General features: G+C 37.5%; 2 protein-coding genes across 4 annotated transcripts in view; one reads left to right on the top strand and one right to left on the bottom strand.

Annotated features, from left to right (window-relative positions):
- The window catches only part of LOC309476306 (uncharacterized protein), an 81641-nt gene extending 64981 nt beyond the window's left edge, over positions 1–16660 (top strand). Inside the window, exon 3 of the mRNA XM_082139598.1 lies at positions 15924–16660. Coding sequence (XP_081995724.1) covers positions 15924–16024 — 101 coding nt within the window. The 3' untranslated portion in view covers positions 16025–16660. The remainder of the gene's footprint in view (positions 1–15923) is intronic.
- A 2501-nt stretch (positions 16661–19161) lies between these two features.
- Positions 19162–21578, bottom strand: LOC309476208 (uncharacterized protein). Of its 3 annotated transcripts, none has more exons than XM_082139460.1 (4): positions 21368–21578; positions 20617–20922; positions 20311–20445; positions 19162–19663 (listed from the first exon to the last, which is right to left on the bottom strand). In XM_082139460.1, the coding sequence occupies exons 1-4, from the start codon at positions 21438–21440 to the stop codon at positions 19443–19445; spliced, it is 735 nt and encodes a 244-aa protein (XP_081995586.1). In that variant the 5' UTR covers positions 21441–21578; the 3' UTR covers positions 19162–19442. The 3 variants fall into 3 exon arrangements, with proteins under 3 accessions (XP_081995586.1, XP_081995584.1, XP_081995585.1); XM_082139458.1 differs by lacking the exon at positions 21368–21578 and adding an exon at positions 21167–21305; XM_082139459.1 differs by lacking the exon at positions 21368–21578 and adding an exon at positions 21167–21305 and having other exon boundaries at positions 20311–20418.
- Between the last annotated feature and the right edge of the window lie 138 nt (positions 21579–21716).

Genomic DNA, 21716 nt, shown 5'->3' with positions numbered 1-21716 from the left:
AATACATGTAATAAATATAAATAATTAAATGTGCGAGGAGATAAATAGTAATTATAATTAATAAAACAAATGTTGGGGGAAACAAAAACAAAAAAATGCTAAACTGAAAGTTTACCTTTTTCCTTTTAACCGTTTGTTCATTTTTGAATAGCTCCGTATTTTTTTATTTTTTTTTTGTGCGCAAATGCTATAATGAGAGAGGGTGTCAATCAAACATCAGAAGGCGTATGGTAGCTTATGGCAATTTGGAGCTATACATTCAAAAATGAATAAAAAAGCAGTTTAGCATTTCCTTTAACATTTCCCCAACTTTCGTTTTATTTATTTAATTATTTATTTCCTCGCACGTTCAATTGTTTATAGTTATGTATGGTTTAATGTATTTATTTGCACATTTATTTATTTATATTATTTATATATAGTTTTATGGATTTATGTATCTATTTATTTATTTAGCAGTTTTTTTCCTCCCAACACCCAAACACAGTAAGTCGCGCTTTTTAGAGGAGTTTGAGGTATTATAATAATAAAATCACTTGACTTTGGCAGTTTGATACGCATTGATTCAAAAGAAAGCGTCTATAAAACTGAGTCGCAAAGACAACTTATTATGAGTGATGGAAAACCGAGGCTTTCTGAAGCGTTTGAGGCTTTCATCAAATTCTGCCGAAAAAGGGTAAACTCGAAGCTTTTAACACAATGCGAATAGCAACATCTAGTGGTCACACTTTTATGGTTATTGTTTTCTCCACCATATCTAACAAATCACCGCAGAGCAGAAAAAGCACGTGACCAAACAGCTTCATACGGTGACATACAATAGTGGAATAAATCTGGGATCCATACAGTTCTATCAAATTAGATCTATCATCTAAATGATTTTGTGCCAATGACCACAACTCGTGTCATGTGTAGCCTGGTCAACGGATTCACATATTGATCGATAATATAAAAGACAATTTTTTACAATTTAAGTTATAGACAATTAGTGTTAAATCATTTAAATAAATGTTTGCTTTTTTTTATGCCAGCAGTGAAAATTGCGTCAGAGCATCGGAGCCCCGGTATCAATCGTCCCATAACGTAAAATACGTTGGCTACGTTACGTTTTCTCTTGAGAATATGGGTTAAAGTACAAGGGGTTTTGACAGGTGTCGTGCCACTTACCCCTGAAAGGAAATGTATCCCCGGTCGCGGGAGCGCGCACGCATTTAGCAGTAAAGGCTTGGTTTGGACCAAGGTACAGTTTCAAGGTTAAGTAGCCTACCTTGGCACGACACCTGTCAGAAACCACGTCATGCCACGGCCTGTGCTCGCCAGGACAGATCGACATTTCTGTTGTATATTTCTTTCAAGTATAACATTAAACTGGGTCTTCTTTAAACGTCATTCACGCCGTTGATAAAAGTCTAGTATCGTAGAGTCTAAACTTGGAGTCTTGTTTTTTTTTTTTTTTTTTTTTTTTTTTTTTTTTTACTGTTTTGAGTTTAGTTTTGGCTGTCTTGCTATAGCTTTAGGACGACAATCACCGGAGATTCAGCGGAACACGAACATATAGAAATCTCATTGATCATATTTTTCAAGTCAGACTCGTCACAGCTCTACAAAAACATTTGGAACGAACATGTTCCTCTTGCTGTTCTTAATGATGTACGGTAAGTTATGAATCTCGATTTCCTTTCCGTTTCGATTTATTGACATTTTTCATAGACAAGGTTTTATGATGATTTCAAGATTTAATGATGACAGAAGAACTGACAAATCCAATAGAAATAACATACAGAAAAAAATCTTTTTTTTTATCCTGAGACGAGATGCATTTACGCTTATTTGAGAAACAACATAATATTAGGCTAAGACTTGGTTTCAGAATGTATTTTTTGTTTCATACAGTCTATAACAAGTCTTAAATTAGGCTACATTTATCTTGTTAATGTTTAGCTTGGGTGTGTATGGTCTTAATTTTTTTATTAGTTTTTTTCCCGTCACTAAAAAGGTAGCCTAATCCAAGATCTATTTGTCATTTCAGCAGCTCACACAAATATTTCAATCGAACTCAATTGACTCTGGTTTGGTAGTACCCCTGAAAGGGAGTATGTTGCGATGCTTCACAATCACAGCTTTACTGAGAATGAAGCGAATCGCGAGAGCTCCATGACAACAACGAGAACACGCACGCACACACGCGACCAATCAGATGCAACCATTTTAACAGCGTTAACATTTATATTAATTTACTTAACATATTAATTAATGCAATACATATCATTTAAAAGTATTTGACAACATATGAATATTTAATAATTATTTAAACTGATTAGGCTACTACTGAAATGGTCCCATGAATTAAACCTCAGAAAACACTTAACTCTTCAGCATATTACAGTTTCAGTAAAACTGGTTCTGTTTGTTTTCCAGGTGTGTCTGGTACAGATACAGATGAATCTGAGCCTGTGTCAGTGATGGAGGGAGATTCTGTCACTCTACACACTGATCTGACTGAACTACTGAACGATGATACTATTCTGTGGCTGTTTGGACCAAAACACTCTCTCATATCTCAAATAAAGAGAAAGGGCGACTTGACTTCATTTTCTTTCACCGGTGAGGATGTGAGATTCAGAGGCAGATTACAAGTGGACGAAAACACTGGATCTCTCACCATCAGAAACACCAGAATCACACACTCCGGACAATATAAACTCTCCATCTCTAGAGAAAAGACTACGACAAAGATATTTAATGTTACTGTCAGTGGTGAGTATCTCAAGTCTTTTATTGTAACTTTAGTTGCTCTTCCACTCTTGGGCCAAACCGCTCCATTTGCTTAAGCTAGTTAGCATGGTTTATGGATACGGAAACGAGCTTCCATAAATGGCGTGCTTGGCAAGCTACAGAGAAACTTGTCAACCAGGCCACAGACAAGTGACCAATCCTGAGCAGCGACGTCACTACACGCGTTCCACCAGTAATCGTGCCATGCTGAACCATGCTCAAGTCGAAATGTTACTGGAACCATTAATACTGTTCTTAGAACCGTTCAGACTGACGATGGAGAAGCAGCTAATGGTCCGGGTTTAGATCAGTGTGTCAATAATTTGGTCATTCTAAGCCCTGGATTATTTCACACTATTCATATTTACCCTGGGTTAGGAATTATGTTTATTCAAGTTTCATGATTTTAAACCAAATTTAAATGATTGTGTAAGCATTGATTTAGTGTGATTTTCCTGATTTTGCACCACACAAGCCGGTTTTCATGATGGGACTAACGCTTTCAAAATTTGTGAAATGTCATGAAACATATTTTTGTTAATGTTCTGCTTGTTTTGCAGACATGGTTGGTGAGACGGAGGCAGTGAAGTCAGTGTCAGTGACAGAGGGAGAGTCTGTCACTCTAAACCCTGATGCTGAAATGCACAAAGATGCTCTGATGCTGTGGAGATTTGGAGATAAAGGCATCATTCTAGCTAAAATCGATATTGAAACTAATAAAATCTCATTAAACAATACTGATGAGAAATTCAGAGATCGACTGCAGTTGAATCAGAATGGATCTCTGACTATCAGAAACACTAGAACCACAGACTCTGGATTTTATGAACTACAGATCAGAGACTGTGAGAGTTCACAGCAATTCCTTCTTTCTGTCACTGGTGAGTCACTCTGAGTAACTGAAAGAGTGTGAGTGAGTGAAAGAGTGAGTAACTTTCAGTGTAATGGCATACGGCAGGGTTCCTCAAATCCGGTCCTGGAGGGCCACTGCCCTGCAGAGTTTAGCTCAAACCCTGGTCAAAATCACCTACCTGTGATTTTCTAGTGATCCTGAAGCATGGCTGCGGGAACTAGGGGTGCTGAGGGTGCTGCAGCACCCCCTGACAACAGCTGTTTCACTACATTGGAATTTAAGATGACATGACTTTTAAATAACTTTTTGTTTTTCAACCTGTTTTTTAAGAACACCTTCAACCTTTATAAAAACTAAATAATCTTTAGAGTCATTTTATATGTTGTTGAATAGGGTTTTATGATTAAAAGAAATTAATATATCATAAGGCAATAAGCCGATCTCGCATGGAGTGAGTGACGTGACACTCATTTAATGCATGTGAAAAAATTAAATATAGATGTATTGATTAAAGCATTCATCGGCATTAGGGGCTGTTCACACAGAACGTCAACCATTCCACTCTGCTACTTTTCCATTGTTTTTCAGTGTGAACACACTACTCGTGTTTATCTGTTATGCTCACGTCTCGCGCATGACACAGCATTCTCAAAACGCAGCACTCAAGTTTAAAGGGGTCATATAAAGGTACATGCACTTTTACAAGTTGATTGTACTGAAATGTGTGTTGGCAGTGCCTGTACACAACCATCATAAAATGATAAAAATCCATCCAGTGTTTTTTTTTAAAAATCTTCTTATATGTTTTCACACGGTTGGACGCCCCTTCCATGATTGTTGATTGACAGCAGCGTTTCAACACAGACCCGCCCTCGGTCATGAGCGAGCTGTCAATCATTCTCCGCGCGGACCGGCGCGGTCATTGTTGATACCATAGACCAGGGTTCACCAATCTCGGTCCTGGAGGGCCACTGTCCTGCAGAGTTTAGCTCCAACCCCAATTAAACACACCTGAACCAGCTAATAAAGGTCTCACTAGGCATACTAGAAACTTTCAAACAAGTGTGTTGGAGCTGGTTGGAGCTAAACTCTGCAGGACAGCGGCCCTCCAGGACTGAGATTGGTGAACCCTGCCATAGACAGTATAAGAAAAGGTCAGTAAAGCTGGTTTTGCTAAGAAGCTGCTCCTGAAAAAAGGATCGGTACCAACTATTCGTGTTCCTGCTGAACCTCCAGAATAACTGAAGTGAGTGTAACGTTTTATTAACCTTTATATTAATATTTATTTAATCTTTGCAAATCGCTTGCACGCTTCACGATTAATGCATCTAAGGTTTACACTCAGGGTACTTTACGGCATGTTTTCTATGTACGACGTTCTCAATATAATTCATAATCCCACGTTTATAATGAACTATGCCTTATGGTTATTGTGTTATTATTTCGGGTGTATGCACAGAACAGAGGGGCGGGGTGAGCAAAGCTCATTATCATTTAAAGACACATGCACTGAAACGGCGTGCTGAAAACAGAGCTGTTTTTGACCAGGTAAAATTAGTGTTTTCATACAATACTAATGAGAATTTTTTATTAAAGTATATTACAAATTTTTTATTTAGACCCTAAAGATTCATAATAGCTTGTACAAAAATGCCATTATATGACCCCTTTAAATAAGTTCAATTAAAACTCGCCTCGAGACCTTGCATTTTCCCCCGTTCCCCCCCCCCCAAAAGCTAAAATCTGCATTGGCATTAGCCCTCCAGGGCAAGATTTGAGAAACCCTGGCATACAGTATTATTAGCATATATTTGAAGTCATTTAAGATCATCACATTGTCTGACACTTTTACTGTCTCTCTTTATGGCTGTCCCACATCCAGGTCTTTCTTCGGGTGCTATAGCAGGAATTTGTTTAGTTGTTTTAGCTGTTCTTGTGGCTGCAGCTTCTGGTCTGATTTACTATCGCCGCAGAAACTCTAAATCAAAAAGGCAAACTGGTAAGTATTACAAAATTTAAAAGAGAATTTACATTTCCTGCATAATATTGCTAAAACTTTTGTTATACTGTGTACACTTTACATTATAGTCCTTATTTTGAGCGACTCATCCTTCCATTTCTTTCAAAATCAAACCACTCATGGGGGAAAATAAAGTCCAGCACAGCGCTACAACAAACCATAATGAATTGAATCTTCACAATAGATAATGCTTTACAATGAACTCTGTTAGAGAGCGATATATGGCAATTTGTCTCTTCAATAAAATACCTTACTCACCTGTTAGTAATAAAAATAGCATCATCTCTGCATTGCTTTTACAGCATTTCAAATCCCTCAGTTCTCGTCATCTCCGTAAAGCCAAGCCGATGTTGATTCTTGTTTTATTACGAGCTCTGTCGATTTCTCTTTTTGCCAGCAGACTCTCATTTGTTCAGCATTTGTTTAAAATGGGTGATTGCTCTGAGGTTGGAGAAGTAGTAGCTCCATGTCAGACTTTCACGCTCGTTTTGACAATTAACCTATGACCCTCCCACACGAGTCAAAGTACCCTGGTGAAAAAATAAATGTACTAAACATTTTTTGGAAAAAAAATATATTTTATGCTAAGACTACCACAAATACATTTACATATTTATGTACTTAATATAAATACCCTGCAATTGTACTTTTGCTAAATTGGAACAACTATTATTGTACTTAATGTTCTTTAGTTATCCAGAAATAGTGCTGAGATCCAACTAAATATATAGGCTACTCAAGTATATTTGATTGTGATAAAGTGGATCTATTGCAAGTATACTTTAGGTACACTTTAAATATATTGCATATTGTTATGTAAAAATGTATCTTTTCTTTGTATTTTATTTTCAATGATTTAACAAATGAATGCCATACATTCATTTGGCTGTATTTTGAGTTTCTTTTTAAGATGTTGATACAGCTAGAAGGGTGTGTGTGAGACTTCAGAGGTGGGAAGATTCCCGGGCTGAGGAGGGGTTAGGGGAGCAGCAGGGGTTCCTTTGTTTCTTTTGTTTGGGGGGGCTGTAAGAGATAGCTTTGAGGAGAACATTATAAAACTGCCAGCCAAACACCTCTGAGGGGTCTCACTCCGCCTGCAGCTGGACTGGGGGTGGACTGGGAACTATTCTTGCAAGAATAAATATCTTTTAAGGACAATTTGAATCCTGATGTCTCTTATGCTGTGATGCTATTTTGTTAGTTATTGTTTTTGCTGCAACACATAAAGACTGACATTATACAGAGATCATACTATCCAAACTAATAGTGATGTTAAAACACATTTTAGGCTTAATATTAAAGGTTGTATCAGTGATTTCAGGCCCCCCCAAAAAAGATCACATTAATCTAATCTTTCCTAACGATCCGCCCGCTGCCCGCCCCATAAGCATGCCGTCAAAAAAAGGCGTCTCTGTAGGCAGCCTAGGCTCTGAGATCTGCACACAAAAACAATTGGTTTCACCAACCACTCAAAACCAAAACAAATAGTGTTCCAACCAATCACCGACAGGGGGTGGGTGTTGTGAGGTTTTGTGCTCATGCACGGCTGCACACGAAGTCGGAGCTGAAGAAGAAGCTGGCTCAAAACCTCACATCACCCTCCAATCAACGGTGATTGGTTGGAACACTATTTGTTTTGGTTTTGAGTGGTTGGTGAAACCAACTGTTTTTGTGTGCAGATCTCAGAGCCTAGGCTGCCTACAGAGACACGTTTTTTTTGACGGCATGCTTATGGGGCGGGCAGCTAGCGGATCGTTAGGAAAGATTAGATGAATGTGATAAAAAAAATTTGGGCCTGAATTCACTGATACAACCTTTAAGAAATGTGCATTGTGCAATAAAGGTATAGGTTTTTTCACTAGAGTAGTCAGAGCAACTTTTGTCTATTTCTGGATCTAACTAGACACACACAGGCAAGTGACATATGTACGCAATTTCCTGCGAAATCAATCCCGACAGGTCTAAAATATAAATGCTTATAAGAAGTTTACCATTGTGAATCAGGGTAAGATTAAAAACTTGTTTTGGAAGAAGGATTGATTAGGAATTGGAATATATCATGAGTCATAAGTCATATGGACTTAATGGTGTGGTTGGTATGAATTAATGTACAGTAATAGAGATGTCCACCTGCACACTCATGAACACATTTGTTCTCTGTTTCTGTTTAGCTGTGACATGGGAAGAGAAGGAAGAGACAGTGACGGAGGGAGAATCTATCACTCTACACACCGGTCTTACTCAAATACAGGGTACTGATACGATACAGTGGTGCTATGAAGCTGAAGACAATCTCATTGCTGAAATCAGTGGAGGGACCAGAAGGACATTGGCAGGTGCTGATGGGAGATTCAGAAGCAAACTCATGCTGGATGAGAGAACTGGGAATCTCACTATCAATAACATCAGAACCATTCACTCTGGACTCTATAAACTACAGATCAGCAGCGGCAGAAGAACCAAATACAGTCTTACTGTCAATGGTAAAGTATATCAACTCTTCCAATGTGTTATCATGCACTATATATGGTTTAGATGATCTGAAACTAAAGCTTTTTCAAAGTACTCAAAGTTTAATTACTTTTAGATTGCTTGCAAGTATAGGGCCACGTTATGAATTCATAATGTTATGTGAATATATAATTAGGAGATTGGTTGTAATATTGCATGAATAAATTAGGGATATTTTGAGGAGAAACAAGTCACATAACAAGAAAAGGCATGATCAGGAATCATAGATAGTCAAAGATTAGGGCTGGTTTGGCCCAATTTTAATGAATCTTAATTTCTGAGGCTACATCTACAGTATATCTTCTTTTCTTGAGGCTACATTACTAGCATTTTCAAGCTTTTTTCAAAAGTTGATCATCCACACTGAGATGTCTCAAAATGCTTAAATCACCTTAGTCACATAATGATATTGAGTGGACGTTTGCACAACACCGTTTACAGCTATAAACATTATCGTTTCCATGTAAACTCCAAAACACGAATTTGTGAGAATGGTAACAATGTTCATGCAGTGTTTCTTTACAAAAGTGACATCACCAATTACTGGCCTTAATAATACAGCATTTTCTGTTGTTTTCACGGATCTTTGTGAATGGGATTGTTTTGAGAACGTTGTCGTCTGTACTCGAAAAACTGCTGTTTTAGGATACGTTTACAGAACAACTATGTACTAAAATGTAAAAGTTTTTCCTTTGCTTTTTTTTGCGCGTACAGAATCATTTCATGGCTAAAACATGTAAATACTACAGCACATTCTGCTTTATGATTTGTGAATTCATCTTCTGCTCTGCTATCTGACTGCTTTGTTGTTATGCTCATTATGACTTTATTCTCATAAAATTACAACTTAAATTAACAAACAAAAAAATCTAAAAATATAACTTTGCTACGGTAAAAGGCTTAATAACATTCTTATACATTTACTACAACAACATTCCTATGAGAGATGTATAATCTTGTTTGATTATATATTTTTCTGCATTAGCTCATGCTTTATAGGTTTGTTTGTTTTTTGGCAGGAGTGATATAAGTTTTTCTGCATATTTTCATGTTCAGTTGAAGCCTTGTTGCATAAATTCTATCAAAGTGTGTATACAGTGTATTTGCTCATCGAACAGTAAAAAATATAGTAGTGCTGTAAAAATTAACACGATTATTTTCAGTTTAACACATCATTAAACAAATCATTACAATATAGGCTTCTGTCCTTGTTGTTTCTACATTAATATTATCACAATGTAAAAAATATACAGTATATAAAATGTTTTAATGTAAGTGTGAGAAAATGTGCAATTTTAATTAGTTAATTATTTTTTTTTATCGATTGACAGCACTAAAGTATAGACAATTTTGCATTTACCTCATAAGAAACCAAAGCAAAATATAGCTGATAAAAAGATAACTAGGGAATCACTAAAACAAGAGAATTATTCTGATTTTATTATACACTCAAAATATTCCACAACAAATCCTTTAAATTGAATTATATTCAGAACGGAACAAGAATAAAAAAAAATAACTATAAACAAGCCAAAACGAAATAAAATAAAAATGAAAATGAAAGTAAGCAGTGTTGGGCTCACGTAACTCTCATTAGAATCAAAATGTTTCAACATTTGCAATGCATTTGGATGCTAAACTATTCTTTATCATAGGCTTAGTACTTCACTCACGTTCCAATATCGACGGGAAAAATCATCCTCTTCACACGTGCAAAAATGTGCTTGGAAACATCACAGTGGAGCGATGCTTACTATGAATGTACGAATTGTACTACTGACTATTTAAACAGAGCAGTGTAATTTTTATATGTTAGGTTGACTATTTGTGTGTGTGTGTGTGTTTGTGTGTGTGTGGCGCGGGCGCGATTGAACAGTGGACACATTAAAAACATACTCCGTCATTTTGTTCATAAAGGACATCATTCAAACTGCAAAGTGTTAACTTATATTTGTGTACACTCGCAATAAAACACTAAAACTTTTGTTATACTGTGTACACTTTACATTATAGTCCTTATTTTGAGCGACTCATCCTTCCATTTCTTTCAAAATCAAACCACTCATGGGGGAAAATAAAGTCCAGCACAGCGCTACAACAAACCATAATGAATTGAATCTTCACAATAGATAATGCTTTCCAATGAACTCTGTTAGAGAGTGATATATGGCAATGTATCTCTTCAATAAAATACCCTACTCACCTGTTAGTAATAAAAATAGCATCATCTCTGCATTGCTTTTACAGCATTTCAAATCCCTCAGTTCTCGTCATCTCCGTAAAGCCAAGCCGATGTTGATTCTTGTTTTATTACGAGCTCTGTCGAGTTATTTTTTTGCCAGCAGACTCTCATTTGTTCGGCGTTTGTTTAAAATGGGTGATTCCCCTGAGGCTGGAGAAGTAGTAGCTCCATGTCAAACTTTCACACTCGTTTTGACAATTTACCGGTGACACCCCCACACGAGTCAAAGTACCCTAAAACAATATACTAAAATGTATTGGAAATACATTTATTTTATGTTAAGTATACTATAAATACATTGAACATATTTATGTACTTGATATAAATACACCGCAATTGTACTTTTGTTAAATTGGAACAACTCATTTTGTACTTAATGTATTTTAGTTATCCAGAAATAGTGCTGAGATCCAACTAAAGATATATTTAATTTGATTGTGATACAGTGGAACTATTGCAAATATACTTTAGGTACACTTTAAATATCTTGCATTTAAAAAATGATATTATGCAGAGGTCATACTATCTTTACCAATAGTGATATTAAAACACATTTTAGGCTTAATATTAAGAAATGCGCATTGTGAAATAAAGGTATAGGTTTTTTTCACTAGAGTAGTCAGAGTAACTTCTCCAACAAGATCTCCAACTTTTCGCTAGTGTTACAACCCGTTTCAACTACTATTTCACTCAAAAATTGAACTTCTCCCATCATTTACTTAAGTCATGTTTTCCATAAAACATTTCATTGTGACCTCAATGTTCAAGCTCTAAAAAGAAAAATAACCAAAAATGCACTATTGTGTTTATCCAAACAATTCATGCTATATATTCCAAGTCTTAACGTCAGATGATAACTTTGTGTAACGGACACTGTTATTCGCTGATAATCTTTCAGTTTTCCAATGTTCTGCCAAAATAGTTGATGTGCTGCAGTAGGTTTGAGCAATGAACAACTGTGAGTGTGCAGAACAGAGAATGAGATTTGAGATGTGTGGCATTACCAGTAATTTTTCAGTCTGTTCCTCACTCAGACTTGGAATATAGTAGAGTCATATGGACTTTATGGTGTGGTTGGTATGAATGTATAATTGAGATGTTTACCTGCAGACTCATGAACACATTTCTGTTCTCTGTCTGACAGAGGGAGAATATTTCACTGAAATACAGGATACTGATATAGAGTGGCGCTATGAACCTGAAGAAAATCTCTTTGCTGAAATCAATAGAGGGACCATCAGGACAGTGGCAGGTGCTGCACTCAACAAAATGATATGTTGGCTTTAAAAAACTTTATGTCAATAGGTCACACATAACTGGGTTACATTAAACAAACATAATTTGTTCATGTTACTTCAACATCATGGAATTAAGTCATTTTAAGTGAAATGTTTAGTTTGTGAAATTATTTATTTTAATAAATCTTTAAATCATTCCATGGCCTAAACGTTTAAATACTACAGCACATTCTGCTTTATGATTTGTGAATTCATCTTCTGCTCTGCTATCTGACTGCTTTATGTTCATATTTAACACAATTAATGTAGCATCGGTATTTTCCAATATTTTTTAAAGCCTAATACATTTGAAAATGCATAGCTTTCAGTTATACTGTGATGTTGAATGGCTATAGTAATTTCATACATCAGTAGCAGTATCGGTATCTGTGATACTGGCCTTTATTCATAAAAAGAGGCCATTAAACAAATCATTATATATATATATATATATATAATATATATACATATATATATATATATATATATATATATATATGTAAGGGATAATGTAGAACGAGGCGGTTGTTATATATAGCGAATACAACCCCGACAGGCTGATCGGGACTTGTATCAGCCTGAAGGGGTTGTATTCGCTATAACAACCGCCTCGTTCTACATTATCCCGCTTATTACATGGCTACCCACCAAATAAATCAATAATTTGACACAAAATATTGATTTAAAAAGGAGTTTATTGATTTAAAAACTATTGTATTGCTTCCGCTAAAGAAAATAGTCCTTTCCGACTCTACGGTTAGAATCCTGCGTCCATAGCAACGCTCTGTTTTTCATGGCAGCGGTGTGTTACACTTAGCAGCGGTCCGTTATCAAGAAATAACAGACCACATTCTACATTGGAATTCAACTAAGTCATGTAATAAATATATACAAAGAACAAAATGTGTGATTTTAATTAGAAAAAAAAATATATATTGATTGACAGCACTAAAGTACAGACAATTTTGCATATACCTCAAAAGAAAAGAAAAAATAGCGAAATAGATGGTTCTGCTCATGAATGTTTAGTTTTCTTGCACCCTTATGGGATTAAAAAAATGAAAATGAGGTTCATTTTCAGGAACATGCCAAAATAGTAAAAAAAAATATATAATCTAAATGTATTATTTCAAATGTATTCAAAATGAATTCAAACATTTGTTTTTCTATCTTTCTCTGTTTCTGCTGCTGCTGTGACGTGAAGTGAGTTCAGTGTCAGTGAAGGAGGGAGATCCTGCCCTTCTCCCGACTACTGCTAAAATACAGCCAGGGGATCTGATACTGTGGATGTTTGGAGCTGACGGTTTGAACCGTCTTCTACTATATAAAGCTGATTCAAAAATAACTGATATTAATGAGAGATTTAGAGGCAGACTGAAGCTGGGCAAGATGACTGGAGCTCTGATCATCAGAAACACCAGACCTACAGACTCTGGATATTATATCCTACAGATCATCAACAAAGAACATATCACATTCAACAGATTAAATGTGACGGTCACTGGTGAGTAGAACAACATTTATTAAAAAACAGTCCTCAGCGGTTTTCCAACAGGGCTTTCCCATTCCAGATTATGTGAGCAGTGCAAATCACTAGTAACCGTAAAACTTCAAATAATAGCCTGGGCTTTTATTTTCCCAAATCGCCGAACTGCACCGGCTTGTATTTGAGACAGGCCTTTAATTTAGTGTTGAGACTTCACCCTGTGCTGCAATATACATTTTTAGTTTTACATTCATTTACAAAAATCAGCTGGTTGAATGAAAATTGCTGATGTTATCAGATTTTCAGGTGATTCTCAATTCATTCAGTTAAAGGTGAACTATGCAGGTTTTTTTACCTTAACTGAACAGCTTCGGAGTCATTGGAATGGTTATATTACTTTTTTCGGGTTGAATGGTGGTCGTCTCTCACCCCCCTATCGCCTGTGAGCGGAAAAACCACCCTTGCAACTTTGAGCCGGCGGGGCGCCGGCCGCAGCGTCATGAAGTATCGTGTGATATCAGGTCTCGCGATGTAACGGATTGCTTTACGGCAAAAAAATCTGCTAAAATTCTGTCATTAAATTGCGCTCCCTCACGCTGTTCAAACCCGAATGAAGAAGACGTTTTAAAGAATGTCCCATCTGCTTTGATGTCGTTGATCTACTAGCCTCTGGTATCTGAGAGTCGCCAACAAGTTAATATCTATTCCGAAGCTGTAGGGGGAGCTCTATAGAGAAACCTGTGAGCAAAAAGCGAGAATACAGCGAAGAAATTCCTGAAACTGCATAGCCCTGCTTTTACCAGAGGGGTAATCCAGCACCCGGAAAGCGTACCATCCCCGGCGGCCGCCATTGGCTAACAAGCCATCACCTGCTGTTAGCATTCCATTGACTCCCATTCATTTTGGCGTCACTTTGACAGCGAATAACTTTACATCTGAGGCATTTAAAGACTCTATTTGTCCATTGTTTATTTCTAAAGAAACACGACAATGTATAAAAGGTTCCATTACCTTGTATCTTACGTTATGGCCCCATAAAAGCAGTTTTTGTAAAAATAGGCTAACGATTGCGTCATACCCACGCGACTCTCTGGAAATTACCGTATAGACAGGAGGAGAAGCTCGCAGTCAATCGGGGGGACGTGGAGGAATAAAGTCAGATAAAGTCAAGGGAGAAGCCCATAGAGAGTCATGACGTTGCTCCTGCTCCTAGCTCATGGACACCTCCTACTCACGCTCTCCGTCTCTTCAAGATTCGGAAGGGAATGATTCAGATTTCTCTTGGCACAGCTACTAGAAGAATTACAACTGTCAGACAGGCTGCTCACGTCACATCTACGTCATCAAGCTCAGTTTGAGTCTGCGCAGTACGCTCAGCCATCAGGAAGTGAGTGCTTCTAATTTGCTTCACTTTTCTCCGTTGAAGTCTATGGGGTCGCTGTGTCCATTTCTTTTACTGTCTATGGCTTTAACGGACACTCTGAGATCAAGTGAATTCAGACTGCAGACTAAGCAACGATTGTATTTAATTGTACAGTACAATCATAACATAGTACAGACATGATCTTAATTCCATAATGTCCTTAAACATAACAATATTGCTGGCCATAAACTGACAAAGTGCGCGTCCGGTGTGCGATACCTCGAGTTGTCATAGACGCGACGTGCGCTAACTCTCTCTGCCTGCCTTGCTTGCGCTAACAGCTCCCGCCCAGATGCGCAGGGCTCTCTTGCGTGTGCAATCTGCACCATAGAACTGGCTTAAACAGACGATCTGACGGGTTTTAGAAGATTAAATACAACCCGAAACTAAAAAACAGACCAGGCCTCTATTTGAGACCGGCCTTTATTTATCCAAACCTGTAGTCACACCAGGCGTGTAAAAGAGACAGGCGTCTATTTGGGACTCGGCTATTATTTTAAGTTTTACGGTAGCCTAGTTAGTGCGGTTCATTTGAATGAGTGTGAACGCTGCCATCCGAACCAAACAAGCAGATCGAGACCACTAAAAAGATGGGTCTCGTCCGCTTCCAAACTAACTCTGGAGCGGTTCGAATAAAATATGAACGCAAGATGGACCAGTGGCATGTAAACGAACCAAAAACCGGACATGATGTGACCCTAAAAAGGACCGAATGCTCAAGCATACCTGTTTTTTTTCCGTCATAGTCATAATACTGCCCATCACAGTTAAGGACAGGCATCAGAACCGTGTCTCATCGCGGCAGATCTACGTTTGTGTGTGTGATGGAAGGATTGCTGCACCTGTTTTGACTTATTTACACATTTGTTCAAAATACCGCCATAGTTTCGGCTACGGACACACAACGAGCGCGTTTAGCATTGGTTTGAATGTTTGGTGAGTTCTGTCTCAAAATATATGTGATAAAAGCCAAACAGTCAGATTGTGAACATATTCCTATGCCTTTAGGTTCATTGTTAAAAATGCCAATGTGAACTCTAAGCGGACCAGGACTAAATGTTTTTTTTTTTTTTTGGTCCGGACCAAAGGAACCAAGCTAATTGAACTACAAGTGTGAACAAAACCTAACATTTTTCTTTACGTTTTTCAAGGAAAAAGATGTGTAGTTATTCATATTGTAAAAATAGTAGCTATATTTGTTTTTGTTTAGTGTACATGTTTAGAAACTCTTGAGATTGTGTAGCTTTGACATCATCCATATGTAGATGTAAATGCAGCAAAAGCTTTTCTTTCTCTTATTTTAATATCTGTGATTTGTCTCTTTATTTTCTGTCAGATTCCTCAGGAGACCGAGTGAATGAACCAATGGCTGAAATGTCACCGCTGTTGAATGGAGATGCTCCTGATGGAGAGAATGAGCAGCAGAGTTCAGTATAATGCGATAAGACACGCCCACCAGTGTCAATCACCAACATCATCAACAATCGAGCTCAACTAAATATTTCTGCATTTATGAAAGGGAGGCTGCAGGACGACTCAACCTCAACGGACAGTTGCTGCGAGGAGACGCAGAAGAATTAGTGAAATATCTTGCATGGCTTAAACGGCCGATGTGCCCGGTGCGGAAACCTCCCTATATAGCCTATATAGCCTATAGTGCACACACTCAAATGACTATGGCTGGAGTTTAAACTCTCGATTTCTGTATGAATGTCAAGGGCTATGTTGGAATAATTGTGCGTCAAGTTAGACCTTTTGTTGGGCCTAAATTCGTAATGCATAATTCCATGGTGTTATGCAAGTAATGGTCACAAGTTCAACACATCATCAGTATGTAAATAAACTGTTTCCATCATGCCTATTTGAACTAATGCAAAACGCAAGATAATCTGGATCTAGCACATTCAGGGCCCTATTTTAAGGATCTAAGCGTATGGTCTAATATGGGCTAGTTTAACGACGGGATAAATGGTCAGCGTGGCCGGCGCATGGTCTAAAACGATTGTCTCTATTCTCTTAATGAGTAATGGGTGTGTTTTGGGTATAATGTGCAATAAACCAATCAGAGTCTCATCTTCCATTCCCTTTAAAAGCCAGTTGCGCTCACGCCATGGCGGATTCGCTATTTACATGACGGAATTTGCAAGCGGAAAAAAATGCTTCTCTAGCAAGGAAACGGATCTATGGGACAAAGTGTGCGATCGTTGTGGACCCACCAATATGCACATACTGTATTACTAACGCACTCTTTAAATAACAAAAAAAATAACGCGCCATTGACTTTAGACCAGGTTTCAGTTGGTTAATGGCACAGTCTATTTCAGTTGCCTCAAAATAGCAATGCGCCGACAGTGCGTCTGAACACACCTCTTTTTCAGACCAGCATGCCCATGGGGGCACAGATGGGCGCAAATGCATTTGCTATTTAAACAACGTGGTGCAGGACGTGAAAATGATAACTGCGTCGGGCTGAAACTAGCAAAACACACTTGCGTTGCGTCTGGCACTGCATTGTGCCGAGTGTATTATAGGGCCCTAAATGTCTATGTTAATAGACTGCCTGTATGATTGTTAGATTGCCCATATGTGGTTGAAAACCTTTATTCTTTATGAAAATTAGTTAGATATATAATCTTTGGACACACTACATCAAGTCAAACCTGAACTTTAACTGGCATGTTAGTTACAGGTTACATAGTGTTGCGTAGCCAGAGCTTCAGACTGACGGCAAAAGGTCGCAGCTTTCACTGGCCAAGGACCACCCAGAAGCCGTCTGACTGACATTTAAAGGGATACTCCACTTTTTTGGGAAATAGGCTTATTTTACAACTCCCCCAGAGTTAAACAGTTGAGTTTTACCGTTTTCGAATCCATTCAGCCGAACTCCGGGTCTGGCGATACCACTTTTAGCATAGCTTAGCATAGATAATTGAATCGGACAAGACCATTAGCATCTCTCTCAAAAAAAATGACCAAAGAGTTTCAATATTTTTCCTATTTAAAACTTGACTCTTCTGTAGTTACATCGTGTACTAAGACCGACGGAAAATGTAAAGTTGCGATTTTCTAGGCTGATATGGCTAGGAACTATAGTCTCATTCCTGCGTAATAATCAAGAAACTTTGCTGCCATACCATGGATCCAGCAGGCATAATGATATGACGCAGCACCTGAAAATAGTCCCCAGCTCGGTAGACTATAGGGTCAACTATTTTCAGGCGCTGCGTCATATCATTACGCCTGCTGGACCCATAGTACGGCAGCAAAGTTTTTTTTATTTAATTAAAGTCATTTTTAATTAAAGTTTTTAGTACCATCTTATCAACTACCTATACACATCTTCTCTCTGAGCTTGTTAGGTACTTTTCCATCCTCACAGACCCCTTGACCTAATTTAACCTGGGTTCTGACTAAGACACAGCAATACAGACTTTATGAGGCAAAGGAAAATCTCCAACATTTACTGCAAAAGTGGTGCCGTTAACTTCACGTACTTTTTAAAATCCAGCGTTTAGTTGATCCTGATAAGCGCTCATTGTCACAGTGAGAGTGTTTGGCATCACGATGGCTTTTTTCCAGGTGGGGTTAAATAACTGCTGACTGCAGAACAAATGGGTGGAGCTTACATCTAGCTCCTCCCTGCTAGACAACCAGTGAGAAGGAGCAAATGTAATTTGGGCCTAATGGGTGGAACTAGAATATCTAACCACACCCTAACCCTACGCACAACTCTATCCCTCCACCCCATTGGATGTCCGTAGAGGTGGAGCTGGATGTCATTCGACTGCAGTGAGTACCACTTAATTTTTGTGTGGCATATGCATTAGACATTCGTCCTTGGGTGTGATGTCTGAGGCATACATTTACATCATAAACATACTATGGTCTTTATCTATTACCACAGTTAACAGACCACTTAATGAAAAGAACATTTCATATTAAAAAAAAAAAAAAAAAATTCACAAGAACAAATAATTTGATGATTGTGTCTGCCATTCATTAAACTGTAGTGATGAATCATTATGTCCAGTTCAGGAAATGTGTCTTCTGAAACGATTGACACTGCTAGAGCTCCACCTAGAGGCTGTACGTAGTAAACGATGATGGACGATGATATCACTGTTTTCTCCAGAGCGGATATATATATATATATACAGTATATATATATATATAAATAAACTAAATTAATAAATCAATTTACAACAAAAATGAACCATCACTGAACTCACTTAAGCTGGACTATTACGTTATTTTCTTCTAGATCTGCTGTACAGCGTTGCTTTTAAACAAATTAAACTTTAACTAAATTTCATTTACAAGTATCCTTAATTATTTTAGCTGGACTCTTTCACAAACAGTTTGTCCATCCATCAGACCAAACCACAGCTGTACAGATGTGAATAACTGAGACCACAAAAGGTTTCTGACTCACAATCTGGAGATGACTAACTTGTAAGACTAGTCTTAGCGGTTTATGTAACCGGCCCCCGGAGCTGCTTGTGTGTCACATGAATTCTGTCAATCACATAACCTTAAACTATTTTGTTTAAGGATGTAATAAAAGCGGACAATAGTTGTTGTAAAACTAAATCTTTATTAATGGTCACCAAAAACATTCACCAAGAGTAATTTCATAGCTTATAATTATTCTAATGCATCATGTGTTGCTAATTATTATTTTGTTTAGGGTAATTATGTTTGCAGTCATGAATTTAATTGAATAGATCAATACAAATTATATTCTGTGCAAATACAATCAATACATTTTCAATAGATGTTAATAAACAGCTGTGTAAGTATAGTAAATCTGTCTAGTATTAATGCATGTTTCATTTTCATGATTGTACCAGCAACTTCAGCAAACATATCTGGAACTAAACCTTCTGCTCAGTTCACACTGTTGGTCTGATCTGACTCCAGAGGTCTGACAGTGATGTCTGGTCTCTTCTTCTCTGATCAGCTCACTTCTTGTAGATCTGATGTCATAAACCAGCACAGCAACAGTAGCCACGCCCACCAGAGCAGAGACGACCAATCGAATCACAGCTTCAGTAAAACCACAACAGTGGATATGGCCTGAAAAAAAAAGAAAAAACTGAATCAGAATTGTGCATTTAGTTCCTTTTTTTTACAACTTTTTTTTTTTTTTTTTGCTAGTATTGTTTAAAATAATGAATATATTATAATTCTTGAGTCTAGTTCTAGTTCTTTAACCTCAGCTCTTCTAGAAACCCGTGATTATGTGACTCTTTCTCCGAGATCTTTTTCTGCACTAATGTTTTCTGAAGCAACATCCCACTCATGCTCACACACACACACACACACACACACACACACACACACACACACACACACACACACACCTGCTTCGCGTCTCTGTCGCTCATCTGCGGTCTGTTCTGTTGCAAATGTGCAAATACAACTCATTCTTTCTCTATGAATGCATGAGCTGATCAAATGTAAACCTTGAATGCAATGTAAGTCGCTTTGGATAAAAGCATCTGTCAAATGCATAAATGCATTGTTAATAAAAAATCTTGCAATTTTAATTGGTTTATGTGGTTGATGGTTTAGCACCCATCAGCAGTAACAAAACAACACTTATGAATATGTTTGGTCAAAACTGCACGAGTGTTTCCGTTCTGACATAATCTTTTAAAGCTTTATAGGAAATAATATCGCACTGACTGAAAACATTAACAGAGTAAGAGTGAGTGACGTACCTGAACTTGGCTGATAGAGTTCAGTAATGTTGCTGTCCTCAGTTTGATTGATGGTTGAATTGTTCACAGCACAGCTGGACGAGAAAAAGTTGGAGCTTGATGATCTTTCTGGTGATAAAGTACTTTGAGCAGACTCTGATAATGACAGATGTTACTGTGAAATAATTCTCATCACACACAATGATCTTTATTTATAGTATCCATATTTTAAACGGAATTAAAGCCAGTAACAAAATAAAATGTACATGTAAGGAATATCAAAAATTAAAAGATATACCAAGAATGGTCATGCTATTCTCTACTCACCATAGACTTTAAGATTGAAACTCATGTAACTGGTCTCTTTGCTGATAACTGTTACTTTCAAAAGTCCAGAGTCTGAGGTTCTGGTGTTTGTGATGGTCAGAGATCCGGTTTGATCCAGTTTCAGTCGGTCTCTGAATTTCTCATCATACGTCAAGCTAGTTTGTGTGAGTCTGCTGACTTCAGCGATTCTTGAGCTTCCAAACGTCCACTGTATGTAAAAATATTTCTTTGTTTCAGTAACATCAGTGTTTAGAGTGACAGAATCTCCCTCCATCACTGACACTGACTTCACTGCATCTGTCATGTCTAGAGAAAAAAAGGGAATATATTTTGTAACAGACTAAAAATGACCAAACTATCAGTTATCAGTTAAAGAGATATGTAATATGCAGACATTTTTCTTAATGTATTATATCTTATTAGAGATGAATAAAGTTACAGATTCTATTTTGAAATCCCTTCCACTAACTTTCTCAACTTATATTAAAATATATTAAAGAGAGAATTGAGAAACTTTTAACCAATACAATGCAAATTGTTTATAACTTACCAAACAGACCCAAAAAGCTCAAAAAGAACCAAATAAAAGCGTTAACCATATTCCTTAGCCGTTTGTCAACAACTCCAATCACGCAGTAAACCACTCTACATTTCACATCACATATCTTAGTTCTCATCAACAAATCGTAGGCGTTCCTGCGGGTTGCCTATAGCGGATGTCATGTGTTTGATATTGAATACGTTTTCTTACCGTTAAAAGATAAACGTCTCGGAGGGGGAATTGTGTAGCCTATATAACTTGAATAAGTCCATAAAATTGACATGTTAAACGAACTAGGAAAATGTGTAGCCTACTCTTGATTCTTTGCCAGATGGCTGTCATGTGCGTCTAAGAAACTCGTCGACACTTCACTCAGTTCCTATTCTTCATGGTCCCTGTGCAGTGTTCACTGCTCCCAAGTAGGGGATATCAGTTGAGGTGATCTGTCCAGTTAAAAGAGCAGCGGGCGTAGCGTGACGTATCCTATACAGTCAGATTTCTAACCTTAAAAAAGCTATCTGAAGATGTGAAAGAAATCAAGTTGAGAATAAATATTTTA

Source organism: Leuciscus leuciscus (assembly GCF_965113295.1).
Source record: "Leuciscus leuciscus genome assembly, chromosome: 15".
NCBI classification, from domain to species: Eukaryota; Metazoa; Chordata; class Actinopteri; order Cypriniformes; family Leuciscidae; genus Leuciscus; species Leuciscus leuciscus.
This window is presented reverse-complemented; position numbering and strand designations above follow the sequence as displayed.